At 43.7% G+C, this 10,944-nt stretch overlaps 1 protein-coding gene across 1 annotated transcript; it reads left to right on the top strand.

Annotated features, from left to right (window-relative positions):
* On the top strand, positions 1-10,944 carry NRM (nurim). The gene is made up of 4 exons (XM_042447351.1): positions 1-177; positions 3,700-3,902; positions 5,569-5,745; positions 8,015-10,944. The coding sequence occupies exons 1-4, from the start codon at positions 12-14 to the stop codon at positions 8,333-8,335; spliced, it is 867 nt and encodes a 288-aa protein (XP_042303285.1). The 5' UTR covers positions 1-11; the 3' UTR covers positions 8,336-10,944.

Genomic DNA, 10,944 nt, shown 5'->3' on the forward strand with positions numbered 1-10,944 from the left:
CCTTCCCAGCCATGGCTGCCTCTGTCTCGCTGCTGCTGCTGCTGCTGCTGGTGCCGGCCCTGGGCAGCTTCCTTTTCGCCTTCGGGACCGGAGTGGAGCTGATCCGCTTCGTCTCCCTGCGGGCCCTCCTCCTCCAGCCGCCAGCCGGGCCTGGAGCCTCTTCCCCGCCCAGAACCGGTGCGAGAGCTGGGATCCTGGAGGGGGGATTTATTGGGGGGGAAGGAATGGGGATGACCCTGGCTGGCCTCAGTCTGGAAAAAGGATCAGCAGCGACTGATTGATTTGGGAGCCAGTGTGGTGTAGTAGTAGTAGGAGGAGGCACTGGGAGACCAGGGATGCATCCACACTGGAGAAAATCTCAAGGCTATGGAATTCTGGGAGTTGGACTGTGTTGTGGGCCCAGAGCGGAGCACTCCAACTCCCAGAATTCCAAAGCCGCCTTGAACCACACAAAGAGTTAAAGCGGTGCCAAACTGGGTTATTTCTCCAGTGTGGATGCAGCCCAGAGGGATTGAATCCTGGCTCAGCCACAGAAACCCACAATCTGACATCTTGGGCAAGAAGTCACACTCTCTCAGCCTCAGAGGGATGGCCATGGCAAAGGCAAACCTTGCCAAGCAGACCCCAGAGAGGGTCGCCTTAGAGAGTCACCATAAACTGGAAATAACTTTGAAGGCACACAACAACAACAACAACAACAACAACAACAGACAGAAATGTGCGATTTGTTTATCCATATAATCCTAGCCAACCTGGGTTATTCTAGATGGGTAGCAAGAGACTTAGGCTGCAAACTGATTTATTTCGCTTGCTTCTGCCCTATATCACCCTTGGGAGTCCATCTTCCATCAACCGCCATGCAAGTGCGTGCAAGCATGACCCATACATATCCCCCCCCCCAGTAGCTATGAGAATGGTACAAGCAGGTTATCAATAAGGGGAAGTCCACTCCTTTAGTTGGTTCGCAGCCTTCATATCCTTTTCCAGCTTCAAGCTGCCAAGTTACTGCCAAAAAAAAGTATTCAACAAAGTCACTAATGCACTCTAACCCTATGGACAGCTGCTAAGCTATGAGCACAAAACCCACCTTCCTGGTGGCAGAGGCCCAAGTGATTTGCACTGTCCTGGTGCCTTTGAAATCCCAGTGTTTGCGAGTACTTATTAATAATATTGTTTAAAATTGACATCAGGCTATGTGGTAGAATTCAAAGATATAGCCATGTTAGTCTGTAGAAACAGCATGTGGAGAGATCTTGTAGCACCTTTGAGACTCACTGAAAGAAAGAAATTGGCAACATGAGCTTTCATGGACTTCACTCTACTTCCTCAGACACATTAAGGCTATGTGGTGTTTGTCCCATCTCCAAGATATCTCAATATGTGCGCATATGCAAATACCAATATTCCAAAATCCCCAAAAATCCTGAAATCCAGCATTTCAAATAAGGGAGAGTCAACCTGTATTAAAAGGAGGAAGGGATGGTGGGGCGAATGAGATGTAGCAGCGCTTTTGAGACTAACTAGTTTTCATTTTTCCACAAGTTTTCCTGGATACAAGTCGACTTCTTTGGATGTTTGTAAGTGTTTCTTATACTGTAATATAACTAAGAAACTAACAGACTCAAAATTGGAAATTTAGATCAAATCAGTATAAAAATTAGCTGCCCTTTGCTGTCGCTGCTACACTGTTGCTGCTCTCTAGGTCTAGGAGCTGCCATGTCATAACTGAAGAGTGGTAAAATTTATAAAGTTCCCCTTTGATCTAACTCTCAAAGACAGGTGGGGAAAAGTATGTTCTACAGGCTTAATGTGAACCCCCAACTGAATTGCCCATATAATTCACATTTTCGGGGCACATAATTGCCCTTCAAAGGATCATTTGTCATTCCTAGAGACTTCTACCTTTAAAGGCCTCTCTTAGGTCTTAAACAGCCCAACCATGCCACCCTCCAAACATGGCCAAATTGCTCCCCATTATTCCTAGTGGCATTTGTTGTTAGCTGCCCTCCAGTCATGGTGACCCTGTGAATGAGACATCTCCAAGCCCCCTGGTCCTCCACTGCTCTGCTTCAGACCCATGATTCTCTAATTGTGTCTATCCATCTGGCATGTGGTCTCTTTCTGTTGTCTTCTACCTTTCCTAGCATTAATGTCTTTTCTAATGAGTCCTGCCTTCTCATGATGTGGCCAAAGTATCCCAGCCTCAATTTGATCGTCCTGGCTTCCAAGGAAAGTTCTGGTTTTATCTGCTCAAGAACCCATTTGTTTGTCTTTTGGCTGTCCAGGGTATCCTCGTCTAGGACTACGCCTCAAGAGAACTGATTTTCCTCTTATTTGGTTTCTTCACTGCCCAGCTCTTTTATCCGTACATGGTGATGGGGAATACAGTGTCTTGGAAGATTCTAACTTTAATGTTCAGTTGTATATCTTTACACTTTAGGATCTTGTCTAGTTCCTCCTTCATGGCTGCTTTCCCATTCCTAGTCATCTTCTGATTTCTTCACTGGAGTCTCCATTCTGATCAGTGTTTGATCCTTTGATCCAAGAAATAGGAACTCTTTTAACTATTTTGATTTCTTCATTGTCTAGGTTGAATTTGTGTAGCTGAATTTGTGTCGTTTGCCTAGTGGCATAGGTGGGCATTTTTAGTAAAACAAAACCACAGCGTAAAAAATAAATCAAGTGCTGAGTGGGGCTCAAAAATGTCTGACAGAGCACACTCTAATCTTCTAGCTTTCTGTAAAGTTTTAATCCTAGCCAAAACTGATCATGATCTTGTCCTTCACAGCCGTTGGACTGTAACCATTCTCACTGTTTTGGTCCCTGTACAACTAGAATGCCACACAGGTTCTATGCTTGCTGTGTGAGTTCTGCCCATCAGTGTTGGAGGTATTACTGCCACAAGCACAACACAATGTGGACCTAGTTAAAAGTTGCTTGTTAATCTTTTGAGTTCCTTTGGCATCATAAGATTTTGAACAGGATGAGTAACTTTCTGAGGACTGCAGCAAACATTGATCTGATTTCAGAGGTCACACTAGCATTTGATTTTTACAACTGCATTGCTGCTGGCAGTAATTTTAGTGGTTCTCTTTGTTATTGTTAGGTGTCAGAGGGTTCTTAGGAGCCAGGGTGGTGTAATGGTTTGAGTGTTGGGTTGTGACTCTAGAGACCAGACACCAAGTTTTGAACCCCTCTCAACTGTGGAAACTTACTGGTGACCTTGGGCAAGTCACACTCTCTCAGCCTCAGAGGAAGGCAAAGGCAAACCTCTGAACAAATCTTGCCAAGAAAACCCCATGCTAGGTTCGCCTTAGGGTCTTCATCAACCAGAAACAACTTGAAGGCACACAACAACCACCACCACAGAGTGTCCTGTACCATACAAAGCCTTCAAAGCCATAGAGCGGAGTTTCTTTTCTCTCCTGTCTCTAAGGAAGTGAAAAGATGAAAACAGAAGTGGGGGGAAATTACAGTTTTGAAGCTGGTCATGCTGGGGTATTATGGTGGTTATGCAAATGTCTGCAAATGCTGCATTTCCTAATGGACCATATGTGCCCCACCCTTTCTTTTAAAATGACCTAGGGAGAGAAAAGGCAGTGACAGATGAAAAATAGCTCGTAAGATCAGTTTCTGAAGTGCTATCTGAAATCTATGACTGCTCAGTAGAATGTGGTGTGATTGAGTTTCTCTTTGCAGATGCTGCTACTAGGCTTCAGTGGGGAGCTGCCCTGAGAGACCCCAAAGTTCTTCACCCCTTGTCAGTAGACATGGGCTTGATAGTCCTCTTCATCCTGCAACACAGCCTTATGGCCACTGACCGTGTAAAACGCTGGACCAGCAGCTGCTTTGGAGTCCTGCAGAGATCTTTCTATGTCTTTTGCACAGCTCTGGCCCTCCAGGTAGGTTTGGGGTAGCAGAGGAGCTGCAAGTGAGTTCTTGCCCATTTGAGTTTGAGATGCAGAATAAATTCTCCTAACACAGCAATTTTTAATTTGGCAAACTGAACCTTGTTGGAAGCAGGTACTGTATAGATTGTCAAAGCAAACCCTGCAGTTCCAGCTTCAGTCTTTGCTCCTGTATACACTGCTGTCCTTGATCACACTTATGAGCTTAATTAGGTGAAACTAAGGCCTGATACAGACAGGCCAAAATAAAGCTGTTTTGAGTCACTTTGGAGGTATGGTGTTTCAATGATGCATGCGTCCTAAGAGTCCAGAAACCGCACCAAAGCCATGCTCCAGTCCTAAGGACTGGAGTGCAGCTTTGGTGTGGCTTCCAGACTCTTAGGACACATGCATCATTAAAACACCATACCTCCAAAGTGATTCGAAGCAGCTTTATTTTGGCCTGTTGGGCCTAAGTTTCTTTCTTTTGTTGGAGGATGGAGAGAGAGTTCCAAAATTAATAATAATTATATAATAAAGGCTGGAGATTTGTGGGTTTTTTTTTTTTAAATGGTTGGCTAATGCTTCCAAATCCTGCACATTCCAAGATGACATAGGTTACATAGCCCTATGCACAATTACGTTGGGGATTCATGAAGAAGAGAGCTGTGCAGATATGATGGAAAAGGTGTGATGAAAAACAGACTTATTTGCATATGTGGTTTGAGTATCCTAATGTAAATCAGTTCTGGTACACTATCCTGGACATGATGAAAGCCATCACGAAGTAAACAACAAAGCCCTGCCCAGATCTTCTACTACTTTTACTTTATGCCAAAGAAAACAAACAACTGTGACATAAAGACTGTCATATAATATTAGAGGCCAGTCATGACACCTTCATAGAGAGAAGACTATCACTTATTGACTATATAAACAAAGGACCATAACAGCTCCAACTGCCATCACACCATGTTGGACCTTGAAAGGACACTTTACAGATAAAATACTTCTGTGTTTTTTGGGGGAAATGCTCAAGTTATAAGATCTGAAAAGACTTAACAAAGCATCATTAAGTATGAATGAACTGATATCCATAGCCTGTTGAGAATATCTCATTTATTGTTTTTGTCCCAAAGTAGCTGTGTTAGTTTCTTGCAGTATAAAAAGAAGGAAGAGAGGAGGAGGAAAAAAAAGAAATGTGGCAGCACCTTTAAGACTAACTGGCTTTTATGTTAGCATGAGCTTTCATAGATGTAAACCCACTTTTTCAGATATAGCACACAGTACTGCATCCAAAGAAGTAGGTTTACGTGTATATTCATGAAAACTCATGCTAAAATAAAAACCAGTTAATCTTAAAGATGCTACCATATTTCTTTTTTTCCCTCTCTCCCCCCTCCCTCCCTCGCTCTCATGCCATTTGTTTTTTTATTTTGACGTGTATTTTTGTGATTTTTTGTGTATATAAAATAAAATTTTAATGCCAATGTGATGTAGTTTTTTGAGCGTCTGACTACGACCCTTGGAAACTTGGGTTTGATTCCCCGCTTGGCCATGGAAACCCACTTGGTGACCTTGGTTACATCACACACTCTCAGCCTCAGAAAACCCCAAGTCGCCATAACTTGGAAGTGACTTGAAGGCACACAACAACAATGTATATGTTTCTCCCATGTAGTTGCTTATGAGGTTCTGGCAACCAGTACAAGATGGTCCTGTCCTCTGGAATACAAGCACTGAACCTTGGATCACTTGGGTTCCACTTATCTGCTTTATTCTACACTTCATTGCCTGGCTGGTCATCTTTAGCATCATCCTCATCTTTGACTATGCAGAACTGATGGGAGTTAAACAGGTACCCTCTAATTTTTTCCCCTTTCATCTAGAAGGCTAACCCAAAGTTAATGCCATAGCTCTTCCAAGCAATGAGAAGTTCATGATAACATACTGCTCGCAGATGGTCTGGCTGATTCTTCATAAGATAGGGTGCTTTAATATGTCACAACAAGACATTTCAGAATGGGCAGCTGGAGAAAGAAGCTATGGGGGAGCCATAGTTCTATGTGAGCCTCACAACAACCTATGGTTTGAACAAGTGAGAGTTTGCATCAATAGTGGGACAAAGGCAAAGAAAGCCATCTCTGTCTAGAGAGGTAGCTGCGAGTTTAATATTAGGGTGCTTTGATGTTATGGTTCCTATATATTGATGTTATTTTAAAATTGTTTGTTCCAAGCTGCCTGGAGAACCTAATTTTATGAGGTAGCATCTCATGTAATAAAAAACAATATATCTTTTTATATATATTCCTCATCCTGTTTGGTAATGATAGACATTGTAGTCCAACACATTAGGAGCACATTCCAAATATCAGATGTCAGTGAATGACCATTCCTACCCTTCTTCACCATGCCTTGCTGTCAAGGGTTGATGGGAACTGGAGTCTAGGAAAACCTTAATGGTCAAAGGTTTCCTTGGTCTGAGACAGCAGAAGCCTGATATCCTTTGAAAAGCAGTAGCTCTTCTGATTTTACCATCAGAAGGTTTGATAGCTGTATCAGGAAATGCCAGGGGTACAAACTGGGACCTGTATGCAAAGTATGTGCTCTGACACTGAGCTGTGCCCCTTCCTATTGGTGAATGCAAGGAACAAGATTTTGGACTGGACTTTAGATTAGACTTTGGTCTTATCCCTCGGGGTTGCTGTTGTGTTCTCTCAGGTCAGATGTGTATAGTCTCTCTCATAGGTGAGATGCAGCTTTGCTTGTCCCCTGTTGTCCATGATTTAATAATAATAATGTTTGTTTATAATGCCCTTTCCACCAAAAGGTGAAACATCAAAGATTTATAATCAAAATTTGACAATAAAACACATCACAATAAAATGCTAAAATTCTAAAAATAATATACTAAGGCCCTCTTCAGATGAGCCTTTTAGCATGTAAGGAATACGTGCTAGGGTAGCCTTGGGGCGTCGCACAACCCTAGCACGTATTCCATACGTCAAAATGGCAGTGCCCTGTACAGATGGGCGCTGCCATTTTGACATGATGGTCACACCGTGTCCAAACGGCGCGGCGCAGGCGTGACGTGTTCGCGCTGCGTCAGGCCGCTTGTGGCGGCCTAACAGTGGCACCAGAAGGAGCTCCAAAACGAAGCTCCTTCCTGGAGTGTGCCTTGTTCACGTGGCAACCAGATTGCCGCTGGAAAGATGCCAGGGAGAAAGGGGCCAAGCGGCCCCTTTCTCCTCTGGCTGCGGCTCCCGGAGTGTCCTGGGGCATGAAGCCCCAAGGACACCCCTTTCCAGGCTGGGGGGAAGCAGCGTTTTGCCGCTTCCCCGAGGCCTGGAAAAGCAGTGGATTGGGGCCTCCGGGGCTGCCACTGTGATTGCTCAGGCCCTGATCTGGCGAGGATTGCGGCACCTACAGTCCACCCCAAAGGGGCAGTCTGTATCCTGCCTATTATACTAAAAAGAAACTCCTTAACAGAGGAGAAAACAGACTTTTCTAGAACAGCATTTGAAAATCAGAATGTGGTGCTGTCTTGTATTTAGCTCATCAGGATAAAGCTTTCTTTTCCTCTTCCATCCTTGATTCTGCTGTACCCAAAACTGTAGAGTGGATTCTGAAATGGAGGGTGGGTTCCACACACCCCTCCTGGAACATGTTTCCCTCTGGGAAATGGTTCTAGCTATGACATTGGATTGCAGTTCCCGTCATCTCTGTCTGTTAGTTGTGCCGGCTTGAACTGATTGGAATGATAGCCAGCAACATCAGGAGGGCCATATGTTCCCCTCCCCTGGACCAGGCCTCTGTAAGGTGGGGAATGTATGGCTTCGAAATGTTGTTGGACTACATCTTTCCATCAACTTGAACCAAGAGAGGGGGCGATGTGAGCTGTGGTCCAACTTTTCCTATCCCTTACCTGCTTAGATGCCTAGGCGAAATCTAAAATTGTATGTCCTCTTCTCAAAAGTGTCTATCATCATGCAGAAGTGTCTATGCAGATGTTTCCTGCATGGCAGGGGGGTTAACTAGATGGTAATTAGGATCCTTCCAATTCTATGATTCTCTCTGCAAATGCAGAGAGCAGTTTTTTTCTCCACTAATCCACTGTCATTTCACAGGTTTACTACCACTGCCTGGGCATGGGGGATCCTTTGGCAGTGAAGTCCTCACGAGCCGTCCGCCTCTATGCCCACCTTCGCCACCCTGTGTACCTGGAGTTTCTCCTCATCCTCTGGGCCGTTCCTTGCCTCTCCCTCGACCGCCTGCTGCTTGCCTTGCTTTTCACAGCCTATCTGACCTGTGCCCACAGCCTCGACCAGCAAGACTACCTCTACCTCCGAGCCCAACTGGACAAGAAGTTCCAGGTCTTTTCCCGTGAAGAGGCAGCCTATGGTGACTTGTTGGCTCAGAATGGCCCTTCAATCTACAAGGAAAACTGAATGGGTTTGGTCTGTAGGAAAGACGGTCCTAATTTTGGCTTCCTGGGGCCTGTGGCTTTAGTACCTCGCATGCAAAGCACTGAATGATGCATTGTGTCTTACCTTCTTTTTCCTTTTGTGCACTCAGGATTTAATAGTGAAACAGTTATGGCTTCCAGTGTGCCCTGCCCAGCTATGACTCACTCAAAAACAAAGTATGTATGCCGAGTTGGAGTATTTATTCCCACACTAAAGCATGAAGGTTAGAAGCTTGCCTGAGAGAGGTGTGATCTTGGGAAGCCTGGGTTCTACCCCAATAAAATCTTTGGAGGAAACAATCAGTAGAGGATTATGGAAGATATGTTGCGACCAGAGAGTTTTGACCCCTTCCTGAGAGAGAAAAGTGAGAGCTAGTGATGGCTGATACGTTTCTTTCTTTTTGCTGGATGGTTCTTTTGCATTTGAATATTGCCTGGTAAGCAGGTGGCTCAAAAAACAAAGTCTTCCTTATCTTAAGCAAAGCTGAATCTGCTGGAATTTAGTGACTGTATACATCACAGCAGCTTTTCCAGCATGAGGGAGAGAGAAAAAGAAGCAAACTTGAACTTCTCCAATCTTGAGAATAGAAGTGTTAAACTTCAGCCTGAGAGAACATGGTTTAATTTATAGATACATGTTTCTTTTTTAAAAAAAATGCTGAAGCATCTTTTTATATTCTAATAAACACTAACTAAATTTTTATTGCAGGGTTTATGCCAAAATGATTTTTGAAGCACAGGATTTTAACTTTGATAATAAGCTACCATTCCTTAAAAAAAAACCTTAACAACAACACCCCCAAGCAGATTAGAAAAGTGGGTTGCTATGGTGTTCTTATACTATCCCCCCCATGTAAATATATTTCTTCTAAGGCATTTTCTTGGCAAATACTGTATAGAGAATTAATCACCCATTTGAATGCTTGTTCTTCCATCAAATTATGTCATTCTTAACTATTCCAAAGGAATCTTAATTCACAGCAGAGTTGGGCAAGTGCAACCGTCCAGATGCTGCACTGCAATTCCCATCAGTTCCCTAGCCATCACAGCCAGTGCTATGGAATACTGGGAGTTTGAATTCTGGAGGGCTGTCCATCCTGATTCAGAGGTTGGGACCTACTTGGGTCATAGAGAAAAATGAGTGCCTTAAAAGGATTCCTTTCAAAGCCCCTTCAGCCTTGATACAGGGATAGGGAATGCGCATCCCTCCAGATTTTGTTTAACTAAAATTCCCATACATTGGCTGTAACAGCTAGAGTTGATGGAAGCTGCAATCCAACAATATTTATAGGGTTGCTCCTTATGCCCCTTATTCTTAATGTAAGACCTCTGTGGGATGGGTTTTACCCACAGGATGAGTCTCATTTTCTCTCATCAGAATAATGGGAATAATCCAGAGGTACAAAAGTTACTTTTTTAAGACAGCAGCTCCTGGTGGATGGGTGAGTTCCTCAGGTAAAATAGCCATTGTTTGAGTATAGATATAGATATTGCTTTGTCAGGCTTTTGTCCTGGGAGTTGTGATTCCTAGATTTGATTCTTTTGCACTGAGAGTATAAACGCTTGCCACTGTTCATCCCAGAGACAAGCATCTTTTTTTAAAGACAGGATTAGAGAAGCTGTGACCCTCCAAATCTTGTCAAACTCCTAACTGCCAGTATCCCCTGGCTGGAGCTGATGGGAATTATATTCCAATGGAGGCACACACATTTAAGAGCTCCAGAACAGAGTATTGCTTTTTTGTCCCAGGATTTATTGTATTCTGAATAAGCAATAGCAATAGCAGCTGCATTTATACACTGCTTCATAATGTACTAAGCAGTCTCTAAGTGGTTTACAACTGTAAGCTAATTGCCCCCAATAAGCTGGGTACTCATTTTAGCAACCTCGGAAGGATTCAAGCCTGAGTTGCGCTTGAGCCCTGGCTAGTACTGAACTCGCAACCTTATGGTTTTGAGTGAGTGGCAGCAGTACATGCATTTAACCACTGCACCACCAGGACTCTTCTAAGTGGTCTTCCCTAACCTAGCGGTTATAAGGAAACAATGGGAACCCATCACTTCTAGATGTTGTTATCAGGTATGGAAGCAGACAGGCAGATCCAGACCCTGCACCTTCAGAAATCTCTTGGAAGGGAGATTTAGTCACAGGTAAATTCTTCTATCAATGCTAGCGGCAGCTGTTGGTTTCTACACTTTTGGTTAACATGTTAGAGCGGCCCAAGATGCTGAACTCTTGTCCCCAAAATAGGTTCAGCACATTGGATAACTTCTTTAAAGTTCTCTGTAAAATCCAAAATGGATTTATAGCCCCTGGGGTGAGCAGTCACACTGATTGTGTGATGCTTTGAATGAAACAAGTTATATCTTGGGTAATTCTATGAAATAAAGATGCAGGAGGCATTTCAGGAACTAGACCTGGAACCCCTAGTATTGTCGGACTCTAGAATCATGGTTCCTGCTGGGCTGTACCTGGGTATGGATGACACTTTTCGCATTAACCAATAACCCAACGCCAAGGCTGACATGCTTTTATTACAGCTTTTTTTTAAAAAATTGTAACCCAATGCCAATAAAGCATTTTTTTAAAGTT

The sequence above is a fragment of the Sceloporus undulatus genome, chromosome 2, assembly GCF_019175285.1.
Source record: "Sceloporus undulatus isolate JIND9_A2432 ecotype Alabama chromosome 2, SceUnd_v1.1, whole genome shotgun sequence".
Lineage (NCBI taxonomy): Eukaryota > Metazoa > Chordata > Lepidosauria > Squamata > Phrynosomatidae > Sceloporus > Sceloporus undulatus.

Bases quoted from the DNA above. Each gene is read 5' to 3' on its own strand.
- NRM (XM_042447351.1), top strand. From the start codon at position 12: ATGGCTGCCTCTGTCTCGCTGCTGCTGCTGCTGCTGCTGGTGCCGGCC. The intron at 178-3,699 runs GTGCGAGAGCTG...TTCTCTTTGCAG, and splicing joins CTCTTCCCCGCCCAGAACCG to ATGCTGCTACTAGGCTTCAG. The intron at 5,746-8,014 runs GTACCCTCTAAT...GTCATTTCACAG, and splicing joins AACTGATGGGAGTTAAACAG to GTTTACTACCACTGCCTGGG.